The sequence below is a fragment of the Callospermophilus lateralis genome, chromosome 3, assembly GCF_048772815.1.
Source record: "Callospermophilus lateralis isolate mCalLat2 chromosome 3, mCalLat2.hap1, whole genome shotgun sequence".
Taxonomy (NCBI): domain Eukaryota; kingdom Metazoa; phylum Chordata; class Mammalia; order Rodentia; family Sciuridae; genus Callospermophilus; species Callospermophilus lateralis.
The window spans coordinates 115,255,989-115,273,361 of NC_135307.1; the positions used below are offsets into that span (position 1 = coordinate 115,255,989).

The 17,373-nt window shown below is 45.3% G+C and overlaps 1 protein-coding gene across 3 annotated transcripts in view; it reads right to left on the reverse strand.

Moving 5' to 3' along the window:
• Positions 1-16,639, reverse strand: part of Celf6 (CUGBP Elav-like family member 6) — a 31,821-nt gene extending 15,182 nt beyond the window's left edge. For 2 of the 3 annotated variants that reach the window (XM_076851047.2, XM_076851046.2), the window contains exons 1-3: positions 16,211-16,639; positions 12,018-12,100; positions 3,035-3,083 (exon numbers count right to left, since the gene is read on the reverse strand). In XM_076851047.2, the coding sequence (XP_076707162.1) occupies positions 3,035-3,083; positions 12,018-12,100; positions 16,211-16,472 (394 nt within the window). In that variant the 5' untranslated portion in view covers positions 16,473-16,639. The remainder of the gene's footprint in view (positions 1-3,034; positions 3,084-12,017; positions 12,101-16,210) is intronic. The other variant, XM_076851049.2, reaches the window with a different exon arrangement.
• Positions 16,640-17,373: the final 734 nt, after the last annotated feature.

Consider the following 17,373-nt stretch of genomic DNA (forward strand, 5'->3'; position numbering starts at 1 on the left):
CATGAGAATCTCACCCATTTGGGTTACCTACCGAGGCTCCTTCTGACCTCAGATAATCTCAGGTTAACATTTTGAAATACATAAATCGTTGAATTGTTGATCCCTGTTTTATGGAAAGAAAAAAATTATAATCCTTTCCAGAAGAACATAATGGAATTTTGGAAGATTATGTTTGTTTTGATATCCCTTAAATTCAGGTTTCATTGATACCACTACCCTTATCAGATATAGAAGCCATTATTAATCATCTGTAAACTAATGGCTTTAATTAAAGGGATAATAAAAATATACAGGCTCACTGGCTTAAATATATCAACATAGATGTGATCATTACTTCTAAGTTTTTAGAATGTTTGGAGAACAAAAGTAGGACTTGAATGGAATAGGCTGTTGCACAGTTGTATCATCTGTTACATTTCAAAAGCAAAAATTTAATACCATCTTGAATTGAATTTCTCAACCATTGAGAAAAATTGTGTTAAAATTCAGCAGAGTTGAACTCATGTCAGAAGAGATATATAATAGCACTAAAGAAAAGTAACACATTTTGGTTAATAACAACATTATATAACAGATCAGTTAGTAATAAAATACTTTTAAATAATAAAACCCCAACTATTTCTACAAGATTTAATTACATACTCCTCTCTCTCTCCCAAATATGTAGCAGAGATCAAGGAGGAATTGAGAGATCTGACCATGTAAACTTGCAAGGAGTATTTATGGATACATTTAGAGTATATACTACTTGAAGATACATTGCTTGTCAAGAAATATGTGTGTAACCTGTGAATTCCAGAAACCCATGAGGCTGAGGCAAGAGAATCTCAAGTTTGAGAACTTTTAGGCAATTTAGTGAAATCCTGTGTCAAAATAAAATTTTAAAAAGGATTCGGTATATAGCTTAGTGGTAGATCACTCCTGGGTTCAATCCATATTAACCACCCCCCAAATCTGTGTAACACATAAATTCTAAAGTTATTAATTCACTGTGAGACTGCCCACTTTTCAGCTAGATTTGCTTTTCCTGCCCTCTTGAGCTGTTTTGAATCTGAATAGGTATATAGGTGGTATGCCACATGTATAGAATTTGTCAATAACGTGTACAAAAGGAGGAAGAAAATTATAACACTCCAAATGAGGCCATAAGATCAACAAGAAGCATTATTAGCACAAGACTTCCTTTGTTCAGCTGCTGCAAAGCTGATGGATATGTGGGACTCCATACAGTAACTGTAGACCCAGTTCCTGAAGAAGACTCCCAAGTTGCATCAAGTTGCCTGAGGCCTTTGAACATACTATCCCCTCTGCATGAGACACGTGCTACTTCTCTCCTTTCTCTGACCACTTCCTGTTACCTTTCAGATCTCACTTTATATCACTAAATTTTGTTACCTCTTGAGAGCTCATCTTGACCTCCCAGAGGGGGTTAGGTACACCTTGTTTGTAATCCCATAACCCCCTTGCACTTTCCCTTGAGAAACATTGATCACACCCAATTGTGACCCCTTTTCCTCATAGCCTGGAGCTCCATGAGGCCAAGTGCCAGGACTGCCTTGCTCACCATTGTATTCTTTTTATGGAGGAAGTTACTCAGAAGATGTTGGTTGGATGGTTAGATGAACTACAGATGAACTTGTCTGCTTCTCAGCTTACTAATTTACTTTTGGGTGACTTATCTGTGGGACTCTCTTGTGTTTATAGGTTAGAATATGGCCAACAGTGGCCTTGATGGCTAACAGAGCTTCCCAAGGAGCAGAAATTCTTAGAACATGTGATTCAGAAGATTTTTATACAGCCTAGTATATCTCAAAAATATGATTGGCAAGAATGATATGGGAAAGGAGGGTGTGTGTGTGTGTGTGTGTGTGTGTGTGTGTGTGTGTGAAAGAGAGAGAGAGAGAGAGAGAGAGAGAGAGAGAGAGAGAATGAGGGAGGGAGGGAGAGAGAGGGAGGGAGAGAGAGAGAGAGAGAGAGAGAGAGAGAGAGAGAGAGAGAGAGAAGGGGGAGGAAAGTTGAAAATTTTTCTCCAAGACGAAGTATGCGGGTATAGCATCTTGACCAAAGATCAAGAGTCAGCGACTAAAGCCCAGAGAATCTGAACAGATGAAGGGAATATTCCACAATGGAACCATGAAGCTGCCAGAGCCCTTGTGAGTGTAGACATTGAACTGAAGTCTGAGAAGGTGTGCAGAATTAGTAGGGGTCAATAAATGTTCATATCAATTGGGTTCCTTTCTCTTCCTGATCTTGGGCAGCTTCTTTCATCTAACAAAGCCATGGCTGATTTGGGTAAGACATGGAGAGAGTCTTACTCAAGGTAGAGATCAGCAGATGTCAATGAAGGATATACTACAGGCAGATATCCTGGGATGATACAAGACCTAAGGGTGAGAAAGACACCAAGAACTGACAAAAGAAGTCATTATTGCATTTCCAGCTTGGCAACTATCCAGCTGGTAGTGTGGATCTCTACCATTCCTGTTCATAAGGAGAGGTAGTCTCTCTACCAGGAAATAGTCTCTAAAAAACTTTTGGAGACTTTCTATGATCCTCAGCATAAAATCAAGTTCTTTATTATGGCTTGCAAAATCTGTCATCCCATCCTGATTGTTTATCAAGAGTAACCAAGCAAGTACAGTGAAGGAATAAATGGCCTCAACCCAGAGTGGACTGATTTTCTGGAATCAGAAGAATCTGGAAAGGCAGAATAACCCCAGACTGATTTTTCAAACAAACGTATAATTTCTACCTGGCAAAACAGGAGCAACTGCTCTCCAAGGATAAGGTGGCAAAAGCTTCCTTCCTTTGTCCCCGGCATCTGAATCTGCCCTTTCTGCATCTTCTGGGTTTGGGCTCCCATTTCCTCCTCGGTCTGAATTGGGATAGCTGAGCTGTTTCTGGGGCTGAACAACTCCGGGCCCCTGACCCAGGGGGTATTTATTAATCAGCTATGAGTAGGACTGACTCCAGGAGTGGGCCCACAGTCCCTGTCATGGGTGATACCCTGAGGTTTAGCAGACAGGAAAGTTACCTCCTCGGCCCTCACTGGCAGCCGGCTTCACTTGGATCGGACGATTCATCTGAAAGACATTGGACCAACATACCCATTCAGCATAACTGCCTGGTCCTGGGACCCCCATCCTCCCCTGGATTCCTCAAGATCTGAGCCCTAGTGCCTTTGAACTCTACACTCCCCCACTCCTACTAGGATTGTAGATTTTCTCCAAGATCCCTTCCTTAAACCCAGGAATTTAGAAAGTGCTGAGACCTGAAGGGATGAGGGGGAGGAAGCTCAGTGGCATGCACCAGGTAGAATGGGGCAACTAAAAAGATTCTTCTGCTTTGCTTTCTGGGCTGGGCTGTGTAAGGCCTGTCTCCATGGCTCCTAGACTCATCTAAAGACTTTGAGTAAGAGGAATTGGGTGAGAGGGTTTAATTGAAACTGTACATTTGTGTTTTACATATAAAACTGAGAAAATAATGTTAAATATTATTTAGATTAAACAAGATGGGGGTCATATGTAGTGCTATCTATGCCCAGTCCTGCCATCTCATGATTGTCTGACTTTAAGTAAGCTTCTCTTTTTCTCAAATTCAATTCATCAAATAAGGAAAACTCTCCCAAGCTTCTGCATCACTATAGTCTCTGAATTCACCTCTCCATCCCCTGCCTGGATTTCTCTTCTCCTGAAGATGCTGGCGTTCACTAAGTCACCCTCCTTGGCTCTTGCCTGTCTCAGTCTTCCTAATTTTCCTGGATAGTCTCATCCACACAGCCTCAGCTACTATCCATACAAGGATGACTCAGAGCTCCACATCAACAGCCCACATTTTCTCCTGATCCTCAGACCCATTTTCCCAGCTGCTTAATATCCTGCTGGACATCCTGACTAGAGAGGCCCACTGGCATTTTCCACTCGACATACCCAAACCAGAGCTCATCTTTTCACCCAAACCTGATACTCCATCCAAATCACCCAAGCTCTAAACCTGGAAAGCAGCTTGACTTCTCCATCATTGCTTTCCCCCCTCCAACCAGTTTTACCTTTTAATTCAAGGGTTCCCTGATTATATAGGTGGTTAAGAATCACCTGGGAACCATATTAGACTCAGATTAGTTAGGGGACTGTATACTTTGAAAAAACTCCTAGGTGATTTTAATATATACCCCCCACATTCCCAACCCCCAACCACCCTAAGTGAATTCATGATTGAATCCCCATCTCACCTTCCTCTCATGGGTGTTGTGGGGATCACATGAGGTAATGGGGATGCAAAAGGTCTTGGTAAACTGCCAAGAGTTGGGTGCGTGGGATGTAAGGAATTATTGTTGGGGGGAAGACAGCTGAGTGCCGGGAGGAAGAACAGCGGCCTTCCAGTTCATGGAGGAAGGGGTACTGATGCCCATCTGGCCTGAGAAGGTGATGATCTGACCCCCTCCCCTCAGGAAATGCACTGCTTCTGCACCAATCAGGGGCCACTCCATCTCCTATCAATGTGCTTGTTGCCGAGACAACAGGCAGCTTCCTGTTACCATAGCCACAAGTGCTACCCAGTAACCATGGTAACACCCTGGCAGTCACAGTTGAGCAATTTCCTTTGGATCAAATTTGGAGGTAGGAGGGTGGGGAGGACTTATTTAAAAAAAAAAAAAAAAAAGGAAAGGAAAGGAAAGGAAAACAGGCCAAGCCTGAACCAGTGCAGTCCCCCTCCCACCCAGGGCTCTGACACACCCACCCGCTGGTGGTGTAGCACCTGCAGTGTACCAGGCTGTGGGTGGGGGCCGAAACACCGACAGGACTCAGGTTGCAGTCTAGAGGGGATGACAGATCAATCCAAGCAGATCAGGGCGAGCTGGACAGGTCTGGACTGTCCTGGAACAGGGACCAGGAGGACAGGACCCGTCCCTGAGCATGGCCACCTGTGATTGTGGAGGAGAGACCAAGAGACAGAGCCATGGAAAGCAGAGACACAGGGAGAGATGAAGAAAGACAGAAATCATGAAAGAAAGTAGGAGACAGACCTAGAAAGGGGCAAGGAAAGAGAATAACTGGTGGACATGGGAAGGAAATGAAGGAATGAGGGGGCAGGAAGAGGATGCAGGAGGGGCAGGGAGAAGCTTGGTAGGGAGGGTAGAAGCCTGGGGTGGAGGGCAGTGAGGGTGAGCAAGACCATCATTATTTTATTAGTTCTTAAATAGATCTTGAGAATTTCTCTCTGGAGCCTAGAGTGATGAGCACATGTGACAGCAGTGGTTTCCATGGCAGCTGCCTCCCAGGCTGGGTTTCCTGGGAGATGGTGCTCACTGGTGCTCTGGGGGATGCCCCTTTCCCTCCTCCCACCCACTTCACCACCCTTTGATAGAGAGTGGGCATTGAGTGGTTCGTACACATTCCCTCATGGGCCAGGCAGGGTCCAGTCCTTGAGGCTGGAAGCCTGTTTTCCACACTTAGGCATGCTACCAACATGTCCTAAACTCTGTGACAAGTCCCAGGTTGGACCCTTCAAGGGAAACAATGTTGACCTAGATGAGGACCCTCTCCTCATTGGCTCATAGAGAGGAAGATAATATCATCATTTCCAGAGAACCTATCATGTGTCAGGTTTTTTTCAGGCACTTTACATACATTGTCTCCAAATCCTTTCAACTGTACAGTAAAATAATACCATTGTCCCCATATTGCAGATGAGAAAACTGAGGCTGAGGGACATTAAATCACTTGTCTGTGATCACATGATTGAGTAAGTAGTAGAGCTGAGATTTTCTCCCAGTTTTGTATCTGACAGGGAAGTCCAGGGTTTTTATATTGTGCTTCTCAACTCCATTCTTAAGTCAGGAACACAAATAATGAGGCATAGAGGGACTAGGGCCTTGACACACTGCAAGGTGAAGAGCTGTGGGCTAGGCTGACTCCAGCTGGAGAGGCTGACACGACTCAGGAAGAGCTCCTTGAGGAAGAAGTTTTTGACATGAGTCTTACAGGCCTAGGGTCACTGGCCATGTGGAGATAATTGGAGAGGTAGGTTGACAGCTGAGCATTCTAGCTGGCTGGAATATGGGCTGCAAGTCTATAAGAGTAAGGTTTCTGACATTAGTACAAACAAAGCCAGGGTAGGGCAAATTGCTTTTGAGTCAGATGTGGATTTAAATCCTGGGTACATCGCTGGCAACTTCTTCAAGTTCTCTGAGCCTCAGTTTCCCCATTTGTAAAAAGGGGATCATGGTCCTGTCCTTCAGGGTTGTGGTGAAAATGACAATGGCTAGATATTAGTAGGTACATCAGATATGATTAGTTTTGTTTGTTCATTTATCTGCCTATTGGTGTGTGTGTGTGTGTGTGTGTGTGTGTGTCTGTGTTAATGGAAATTGAAATCCACCCAGGGGCTGGGGCTAGGCGGGCTGTGAAAAGCATATCAAAGAATTTTGATTTTGTTGTATTTCAAAGGCAATAAATATCCATGGAGGACTTTAAGTAGGGAAATTATTTTGTCAATTTTGTCTTATGGAGCATCCCATAAGTTGTCACTATACAGAGAGAGACTTGGAAAGGAAGCTCGGAATAGGAAGATCAACAATACAGGTAGAAGGTGAGGGGACTTGGACCAGAGTAGAAGTAAATGGACAAATTATATAGTTAAAAAGTTGTTTTGGATGTGGGACAAAGGGAAATAGAAAATACTGTCTGACTCAGGTTTATGGCTCAGGAATTGGGGAGGTTGGCTGTTTCGGAGTTTGGAGGTGCAGAGAAGTCCCAAGGAGGTAAGCCCAGGAGGATGAATACATAGTAGTACTCCCCAGGGCTTTAAACCCCAGTCCCCATAGAACAATGGTTGTGGAGGAAATCCAGGATTCTGTGTGTAGCTAGAAGAGAAAGAGAATTGCCCACATGAGCTTCCTGGGCAACCCTAACCTGCCTTTCTTTCTGCCATCATCAGGGGAGGGATCTTGGAGTTAGTGAGGTAATCGGGATTCCCCTTTGAGGAAAAGAGGGCATTAGCTCCTCAGCCAAGAACTTGCTGTGTGACTTCAGATGAGCTCTTTCCCTAGCTGGACACCTATTCCCTTGAGAGTTTCTCAGGTGAAGAGCCCATGGCTTCTTCAGGTCCCTGAAGGAGAAATCAAGGCAGAGAGGAGAGAACAACCTATTCTAGGCAATGGAAGGGGAAGGTCATGGGTGGCACAGATGTGCACAAGGTCCTGGTGCTTCTGATCCAGAAAATAGAAGGGAAAACAAGACCCTACCTCAACTCACTGCTTGGCTTCTCTAAAATTTCTGCCTTTGTGCTCCACATTGCCCACTTCAGCTCTTCTGATTTTTCTGTACCACTATCAACTATTCTTTCTCCACTCAGCATTTGTACCCTCAGTGCTCCTTCTTCCCATAAAATAGAGTTTATCACAAATTCCCCAGAGAAGGGACCATTGCTGAGTCTGGGAGAAGTGCCATGAGATGCAAGAAAGAGTGGATCGAAAACAAACACAAATTTCATCACCTTTTGCACTCCTTTCTTCCTCACCCACTCCTCTAATTCAATCTGCTATCTAGTCCTATTGGTCCTACTATCTCTAAGGATGTCTTATATAGTTTTAAAGTCCATCCTGTCCTCCACATTCCTGCCCTATTCCCAGTTCTATGTCAGCATACATCATCATTAGCCTATGCTCAAGTGACATTGTCTGGAAAGGTCAGACTGCTTCCAGTGTTACTCCTTCTTCAACTCAACCTTCGCACTATAGCTAGATAAATCTTTTAAAAATCAGTCCCTAACTCTTCCCTTCTTAAATTAACCTATTGTTCCCTATTGTACCCCTCCTGATAAAGCCCAAGATCTTTGATTGACTGTCAAAACTCATTCCCAATATTCTCCACAATACTCTTCACAAGTAGTCTCAATCCCCTTTTCTGACCATCTTCCTGCCCATTCTCATATTATTCTCAAGACTTCTTTGTCTTTTAGGTCTTTAGACCCTCAAACATAATGAAACATGATCACGATTCAGCTCAGATAGCCTCTCCTCTGCAAAGTTGCTCTCTCCTCTCCACTCCTGATGCCTCTTTTACATGTCTAACATAAACCCTAATGAGACATGTTGAGTTATTCCTGGGCTCCTTGAGAGCAAAGCCTTCACTGAGTGATTGCATGCACATACGGTACCTTTGTATAAATTACTAAAAGCACTCCCCAACCAGGGGAATAAGTAAGAAAAATTGTTCCCCTTTTTCTGGGTGGATACAGCCTTGCAATAATAATATGTATGGTTTGGCCAATAGACTATGGCTGAATTTTAGTTTACATTTTTCTTCTCCACCCAAGTTATTTAGTGCAGAGCACAACCTGTAAAAGCAAATGTACTCCCCTACTCAGTTATGTCTACCTCTTGCACAATGAGGAATAGGAACCCCAAAGAAGGGATACCATAGGCAGATGAATAAGGGGGCACTCTTGGAATCCCAGAAAGTAGGAATGAAGTTGGTCTCACTCTCTGGGTATATTTTGAAGCCTAAAGTGAGACTTTAGAAGTAGCTCCAGCTTAATGGGGCAGATGCTACCCGAGATGGGGCCAAGTGTGACACATCACTAAGGTTTGACAGAAGTCCTGAGTAGGGAACCAAGCTTTGATAGGTGTTGGAAGTTGGCAGTGGGAAAGTGGAGGGGAGCAAAAAGGAGGTCTCAGTTGAGCAGACCCCATGAAATCACCCTGAAGATCCAGGCTTTCTCTTTGGGGATTGACCCAGCTTTTCCTCTTTCCATGTGGATAATTATGCCTGACTCCAGCAAAAACTCAGATTGATGCCTTATCTTTGCTTCTCCAGCAGATGGCAGCTGTGCCCAGGACCCAGTGCCTCTAGGGAGCTGGGCCCTCATTTCTTTCTTAAGCTGGTGGGCCTGAATCCAGGTGACTGCTGCCAGTTGCTGCTGCCCCTGACAGGCTAGGAGGAAAGATTGATAACAGTGGACCTTGCTAGGGCTGGCCAACATAGCCATTGATTTTCATTTAGGAAAATAATTAAATATTAATTTTCACTTTGTTAAGTGGAGGGGGGAATGAATAAAGCCAATACTGGCAGAACCAGAGGAAGCTGAGGCACACTAGAGGCCAGCAGATGGAAGGGTGTGAGAGGATGTCCCCAGTTGCCATCCTCTCAATAACCCTGTCTACCACTAGATTGACTCTTGTAACAGTGCAGAAGTTACGTGAATGAGTTCTGGAATCAAACTAACTTCTCAAATCCCAGATCTTCCCAATTAGTAGCTACAAGACCTTGGGCTTGATCTTTAAGATTCAGTTTTCTTTTTTTGTGTGTGAAATGGGGATGCCAATAATAATACCTTCTTCATAGAGGATTACATGACTTAGAACATATAAACTACCATGAACCCCATATCAATAATTGTTATTAATATTTTGTTTTCTTCCTCAGCAGTTCTCCCAGTGTTTTCAGACTTCACAGCCCTTATCTCAGTTGCTCTCATCTTTATAGTGCTCTCCAGGCACCTCTGACCTAGTGGAGTACTGTGGCTTCTTGATAAATTTTGTTTATTTGTTTGTTTGTTTCTACCAGGGATAGAAACCAGGGGCACTTAACCACTGAGCAACATCCCCAGTCCTTTTTTATATTTTATTTTGAAACAGGGTCTTGCTGAGTTGCTGAGGCTGGCTTTGAACTCTTGATTCTCCTGCCTCAGCCTCCTGAGCTGCTGGGATTTCAGGCATGTGCCACTACGCCTATCTGTTGAGAAGATTTTTATCCAAAAGTTCATCTTACTATTGTGTGTGTGTGTGTGTGTGTGTGTGTGTGTGTATGTGTGTTTACGCGCCTCCCATAGACTTTTAGGGTAAAATCCAAATCCCTTAGTCTGGCACTCAAAGTTTCCTCTTCAATTGTTGCCTTTTGCAGATCTCTCCAGCTTAGTCCATACTCCCTGTGGAACCTCCCCCATGGTCCCACTCCATTTCACACCCACCTGTTTCTTCTGTCTCTGAACATATCATATATACATGGTCCACTTTGGTTTTTTCCAGTGATATTAGTTTGTCTTGCTGACTCTCAGTTCTAGCAGCAGAAGTCATTTGCTCCCATGGTTAGATACAATGATGACTTCTCTGATTTCAACTAATGCTACTGTTACTATTAGAGCTATACTAACACCAGCTAACCTATATTGAGTGCTTATTTTCTGCCAAGAATTATGCTAAGCACTTAGCTCATATAACCATTATAACCCTATGAGTTACAGGTAAAGAAACTTAGGCATAGCAGTAGACATTTGCCCAAGGTCACAGGACAGGGCCTGGATCCACACTATATTTGTCTGACTCCACAGCCTACATACAGAGCATTGGTGATGGTGTTGGGTTGGTGTTATTTGGCACTAAGTCCCCAAGAGTCAGATTGCTTCAGTTACTAAGATTGGTTCTAGGAGAGTCAGCAAGACAAACCGATCAACAGTTTGATCAGTTCTTGGCAAAGCTTGTTCCATTGTTGGACAGCTTCAGTTCACAGAAGTGACTTCATTAAATTGAGCGGATGCTAATATCTGTTTCTTATATTCCCTGATCTGATCCTGATGTCTGGGGCACCTGTAGAAAACCAAATCCCTCTTCAGAATTTCTCTTTGGGGATTGACCCAGCTTTTCCTCTTTCCATGTGGACAGTTATGCCTGACTGAAATCTTTTTTTTTTTAATTTTTAGATCTTTATTTATTTATTTTTACATGGTACTGAGGATCAAACCCAGTGTCTCATATGTATGAGGCAAGTGCTTTACCACTGAGCTACAACCCCAGCCCATTATTGAAATCTTAATCTGCACTTGCTAAGCCTCAATTTTTTCTCACTATAGTTCAGTGTTTGGGGTGTTAGTACTCACTCCTGACAATGAGGAAACTGAAGTTCAAGATTATAAGTAAATGGAAGAGTTGAGATCAAAATCTAGGTCTGTAAAGCTTGAAAACCAATATTCTTAATTATTGTGTTGTGATGCCCCCCCCTATTAAAGTCCCCATTAGATCCTATCTTCTCCATTTCATATCCCCAATTCCTTCAAACTATCACCCCGTGGACCATGTATATCATGGGGTGATAGTTTATGCCTTCACTTTATCCAGGTCTCTTTCTGGTAAGATAATAACCCTCTTAATTTTGAGACCTAGAATGGACATAAGTCCCAGGTTTGGCCTGCCCATGACATTTGAATAGTACTCTTGTTCTAGCCATACCACTCATGGGACAAGAGAAAACGAGGCTTAGCAGGATGACTTGATCTTGGTAACCCATGCTGGCTCTAAATGGTTACTTCTTATTTCTACCATATGGGCAGTAGATTCCACTTTGCTATTTTAAAACAAATTTTACTCGTTCTTTTTAATTATACATGACAGTAGGGTGTATTTTCATATATCATATATACATGGTCCATTTTACTTTTGTCCAGTGATTATTCATTAGCCAAGAACAGACCAGATGTGATTGGTACCTATAAGCCTAGCTGCCTGTAGAATCATATCTCCCCTAACTTTAGCCAAGAGTTTGAAGTGTGGAGCAAGGACAATCAGGGTGAGTCAAGGCATCCCTAAAAACCATTGAAGAAAGAGGACCAGAGGGAAGTACTATCAGGGATCCTAGAACTGGAGAAAATGAGGTAATAGCCTAGCAGATCCTCTCTCCCATGTAACTACATACATGTTCACTCCAATGACAAAGAACACTCAAAGCCATGATTTTGGCCAGTGTGAACAATTTCTAGTTTAGCCCACAATATTGATTCTTCTCATAAGAGGTGGGGTGGAATATTTGACCCAAGGATCTTGAGCCCATTTTCTAGCCAGAAGAATGGGTATTTAACACAGAACTTGCAGTTGTTCATGGCATAGGTAAGCCCTCTCTTAGAAAGAAGATTCTGCTTCTAGTCTTTTGTCCCAAATCAGTTCCACCTGCTGGTTTGGCATGCATATAGGGCACTGTCCCCAGCTGAGGTGATTTCCACCCCCCAAATCTTGGTGAACTTACCCCAGGCAGGGTCTTCTGCTCGTGCAGTGCACTCTGGGCCTTGAGAGCAGAGTCCCGGGCGCAGTAGGTGAGGAAGGCACAGCCTGAGGAGGAAGAGGCTGGCTCAGGTTGTTTCCTAAAACCCCCAAATACTCTTGTTGGAAACACCCCATTAATTCAACAAACTTAAGGCCATTCTCCTTTTAACAAGAACACTACTTCTGAGTAGACTTTTCTGCCTCCCACTTTCTTTGAAAGGAGGGTCCTTATATGCCTGGGGACTGATATCTCTGACTCCTTCTCATTTGCTCCTGACCTCCTGCCCAGGGAACATATGTACCCACACGCTATCACATGCTCATACAATCCCACAGTTCCCCTCCCCACTCCAGCTGTAAGTCTGTTGGGGTTAAACCTCCATAAGCAGCTTTGCCTTCATCTTTAACCCAGACTCCCCCTTCTTTTTTGATACAGGCTCACCGAGTCTCCTAGAATCAGCCTCAATTTCTTCCCAACTCAGTTTCAGATGAGAGGAGGCAGAAAAGGAAGAGCAGGGTTGAGGCTAAGCCTAGGACCTCCCTCTACTAAACTTGAAGCTGGGGAATGGGTTAATTTGAGGCTTGGAAGATGTTTCTAGTTTAAGGGCTTTATGTAAGTGGGAGCTTTCAGGGACCCTCTAATCCTATCCAAGAGCTTGATCTCTCAACTCTCCCAGGGCTTCAAGATAGGCCCTCTCAAAGGGTTACTGTACACCAAATCTGACTCCTCTAAAAGTGTCAAGAGATATAGGGCAGGGAAAGTCTGGAATGAGGCAGAGGAACAGGCCTATCCCTCTTTCTTTTTTTTTTTTTTTTTCAATAGTCTATTAAGAAGCACTGATGCAGACAGCTTTTCCTTTTAAACATTCATGAGCACTCATTCATTCAGAAAATACTGACGGTGGCGGGGGGCAGGGGGGCCTGGGGTTGTGGCTCAGCAGTAGAATGCTCGCCTAGCATATGCGAGACTCTGGGTTCGATCCTCAGCACCACATAAAAATAAATAAATAAAGGTATTGTGTTCAACTATAACTAAAAAATAAATACTAAAAAATTTTAAAAAGAAAATACTGAATACTTACTCATTATGGTAGAGTATTTTGATGGATTGGGGAGAGAGAGGCAACACGATAGATACATTCCCTTTTTTCATGTGGATTAGACAACAAATTATGAGGGACAACTGAGCCCAAAGGGTTAGAGAATGTCTCAAAGAAGACACTGAGTCCTCAAGAACAAGAACATTGAGTCCTTGAACCAAGTGCAAGTGATAAGAGGCTGGTGATTATTTCAGGCAGAGGGAAAGCATATATGAAGTATTTAGAGTGTTGGGGAAATGGACAGGAGGCTAGTATGGTTGGGGGTTGGTGAATGGGGATAGTGGCTAGTGAGATATGCAAGAATCAGGTCATATATAGCTTTACAGGCCTCAATCAGATTTTGAACTTTTTCTGAGAGCAATGGAGAACCACTAAAGGGTCTTAGTGATATGATAAGATCTCTGTGTGTGTGTGTGTGTGTGTGTGTGTGTGTGTATGTGTGTGTGTGTGTGTTTAAAAAAAGCCTTTTGAGTATAGGAAGGAGAGGGGCTGAAGGAAGAGAAAGTGGATGTGGGAAGCCATTAGGAGCTTAATGTAGTTTCCCATTTAGTCCTCAGTAGACTAGAAAAGTCAATGGGAACATTGTCTTCTGTGGAGCTCTCTCCTTAAGATGGGTGAGTTATCTGCCATTCAAAGTATCTCCAGAAAACTCCTGGCCAGGCTCTTATCGCATCAGTGGGGAAATTGAAACCCAGAGAATGTGTCAGTAGGAGGGCAGCATTTGGAATTTCCTTTCTTCTTCTTCCTTTTTCCCCTCTTTTCTCTCTCTCTCTCTCTCTCTCTCTCTCTCTCTCTCTCTGTATTGGGAACTAAACTAGGACCTCACACATGCCAGGCAAGCACTCTACCACTGAGCTACATCACCAAACCAGCATTTGAAATTTTCTAACTCTCATATTGGGGTTGTTTTCAAGACACTATGGCTGCCTCCATCGGTACCCAGCCATCAAGAGGAAAATGAGTCACTTTAGCTTTCAGACGTCACTGTCACTGTGGGGAAGGTATGGAAAATGTTGACTTGGAGACCCTCCATGATCACCTTGCAAGGCAACACTTGCCTTGGAAAGATGCAGGTTTGTTAGAAATAAATTGACAAACACCCGATTCCTGTTACATCACTACTCCATCTTCTGCCACAAAACCATGTCATCTGATGTCGGAATCAGGTGTGGGGAGGGGAAGGCTGTCTGAAAGGTTCGGGGGCTCAGTTGCCACTTAAAGGAGCCTATGGACTACCTGGAATAGAAGGAAGAAGAATGGAAGGGTAGCAATCCAGAGTAGTATAGCTTGAGGGACAGATGAATATATGTGTGTGTGTGTGGGCGGGGGGGGGGGGGAGACCAGAAAGAATTAAAGCTAAATGGGGCAAGAGAGAATGAGGAAACAGTTCAGAGCCTCTAATAATGTTTGAGAGAGAAGAATGAGAATTAAAGGTATTCTATACACTTCCTTTATTATAAAGATAGCCTACAAAGATTAGCTTTGTACTTACATGCTGAAATCAATGTCCAGAAAAATAAGAAAATAAGTTAATATAAGTAGAAAAACAGACAGACAGACAATTAAGCTACGTCATAAGGAGTCTGGATGGTGTGACATTGTCCTTTTATGGACTCTTTAACATAACCCCAACCCAAAGGGTGGAAGCTGTACCCCCACCCAGATGACAGTCCTGGCCTTCTGTAGGCATTTTCCTGAAGCCGCTACATTAGTGTGCCAAGGAATCCCCAAGGTCTTTCAAGTGAAAAGAGGTGGCAATCTGATTCCAGCTCTCAACCCCTAGGAATTTACTTTTAGTTGTTAACCAAGGCCCACCACTCCTCTCTTAGGAATTTCACAAAGGACAGTTGGTGATCCTTCACCATCAAAACCTTGAAACCCCAAACTGTTTCTCCTCAAATTCTCTCTCCTTTCCCTGTCAATGAATGGCACATGACTCTGGCTCTGTTACTCGGGCCCAGCCTGGACAGGCTTTTCTGCATGTAAACAAGCCTCCTCCCTCTCTCTACAGGAAAAAAGGGGTGTGGCCATACAGGACCATGGTGCTTCTGTCTTTTTAGCAAGGGCAAGGAGAAGATTTCCCCTTCTTCCTCTTCAGCCTCACCCACCTTAAGAGTGCTCTGATCTGGCACTAGCCTGTGAGAGAAGGAAAGCAGTAGGCCATCAAGAGGACTGGGAAGGAGAAAAGAAGAGTAAAGAAAGGGAGATTAGAGGAAGGTAGAAGTGTGGATTCAGCTAAGGGGAAACCTAAGATAAAGGGGACACAGGGTGGTGGCATTCCCAGCTGAGGTCAGGATTGTGACCAAATCAGAAAAGATAGAGTGTTGGGATTCTGACAAAGAGTAGGAGAGATTGGGATTATTGTCAAACATTGAGAGGGGGTGGCATTTGGCACTGAGAGCCTCCTGGGAAATAAATTGGATTTTGTGAGTTAGACAAGCCTGGGTCCTGAAGAAGGGAAGAGTTTGGGTTCAAAGGGAAGAAGGGAGGAGTTTGACAATCTAAGAGTCAAATGAAGGCTCTGGGGGTTGGTTGGAGTTGGAGGCCAGAGGAGGGATGCAAGTCTAAGATATGTGAGTGGTTCGGCCTGAGTGATGTGGCACCCAGTGGAGGGGTAAGGAATGCTTGGGCTCAGGTTTCATAAGATCGTGTGTAATTCAAGAGCTAGAAGATGGAATAAGTTTCCAAATTCCAGGATTTGGGATATCTGATGGGAGCACTGGTGAAGAGGCTCAACTGAAAGGCAGGGACTATTGGGATATGATAGGCAAAGGGTAGGAATTTGGAGGTAAATGTGAAGAACATGTTAGCGGACCAGAGTGATGATCAGTGGAGGATGCCCCAGGGAAAATTCTTGGTTGGGGTTTCTGTGATCTAGGGAGGGAACAGGGCTTAGGTGGGGCAGGTAATGGAGTGGTGTTGTACTGGCTCTAGGTAGGGTTAGGGTTGGGGCTGAGGTTGGGACTGGGGTTGGGCTGGACTGCACTCTAATTGGATTGGGTCTGGGCTGGTCAGGGCTGGACTGGGTTGGGCTGGGCTGGGCAGGGCTGGGCTGAGCTGAGCTGACCCCGCGCACCTTTGTGGAGGCCGGTGAGCCGGTCCTTCAGCACCGTCAGCTCGTAGATGCGGCCGAACTCCTCGAACAGCGGCTTGAGGTCCTGCTCGTCCAAGCCCCGCGGGATCTGCCCCACGAAGAGCTTGATGGCGTCGTGGTCCTTCATGGGCACCGCGGGACCTGGGTTTAGCCCGCTCATGCCGACGCCGCTGTCCGCGGTGCTGAAACCAAGGCGCGGGCCAGGGCTGGCGGCCGGCGCAGACCCTCCGGGCGCCGCGGCCATATCCCCGCCCAGTCCGCCCTCTGGCCGGTCCCACCGGTCCCGCCTGTCCCGCCGTCCCCTCCCTGGACCGGTGGCGAGGGCCAGGGGGGAGGGGGCGGGGCCCGGGTGGTGAGGAAGGGGGGCTGCCCAGGGGGCGGGGTCCGGGTGGAGGGGCGTAGAAGGGGTGGAGCGGGTTGAAAGGGGGCGGGGCCGGGGCGGGGCGGGCCGGAGCCGAGGCGGCGGGACGCTGGGGTCTGGCTTGATGTCCCAGCGCCGCGCTTTCTGGGCTCCGGCCAGAGCTCCGGGAGCCAAGCCCCGAGCCCCAGCCCCCGTGCTTGGTGACGTCAGGCAGCTGGCCGCTGAGTCTACGCAAATGATTTGCATAATGAGGAAGCAGTGGCCAATCAGAGTGGGAGTTGACCGGGCTCTGCCAGGGGCGGGAGGGGCGGCCGGGCTCACGCGCTGCTGCTCGCTATGGCAACAGGACCCTCTGATGCCCTGTATGTGTCGAGTTTGTGCGGGCGTGGCCGTGGATGGCGCGTGTGCGCCTTGGACCGCATGAGGGGGAAGTAGCTTCGTCATGCGTGGTGGTATCTGCGAGAGTTGGAGCTAATCCCCTCCTCACACACAGGCAAATGCAGGCACACACACCTCCAAAAGCTGGAGCCTTTTCTGCGGAGGTAGATGGGGATTCCTCTTCTCTTTGCCCACTACCTAAGCCAGTCCCACTGAGCCGATCCCGTCCCTCCCCATTACACATCTCTCTGATGTCTTCAACTATTTCCTTACTGCTGAGCTTCAAACGCATCCGTTTTCCCTGAATCCTAAAAAGAAAAGGAAGACTTTTTAAAGAAGAAAGAAAGAAAAAGAAACCCCAAAACATTCTTTGAACAGTGATTTATTTCCTTCTCAAAAGAGTGAG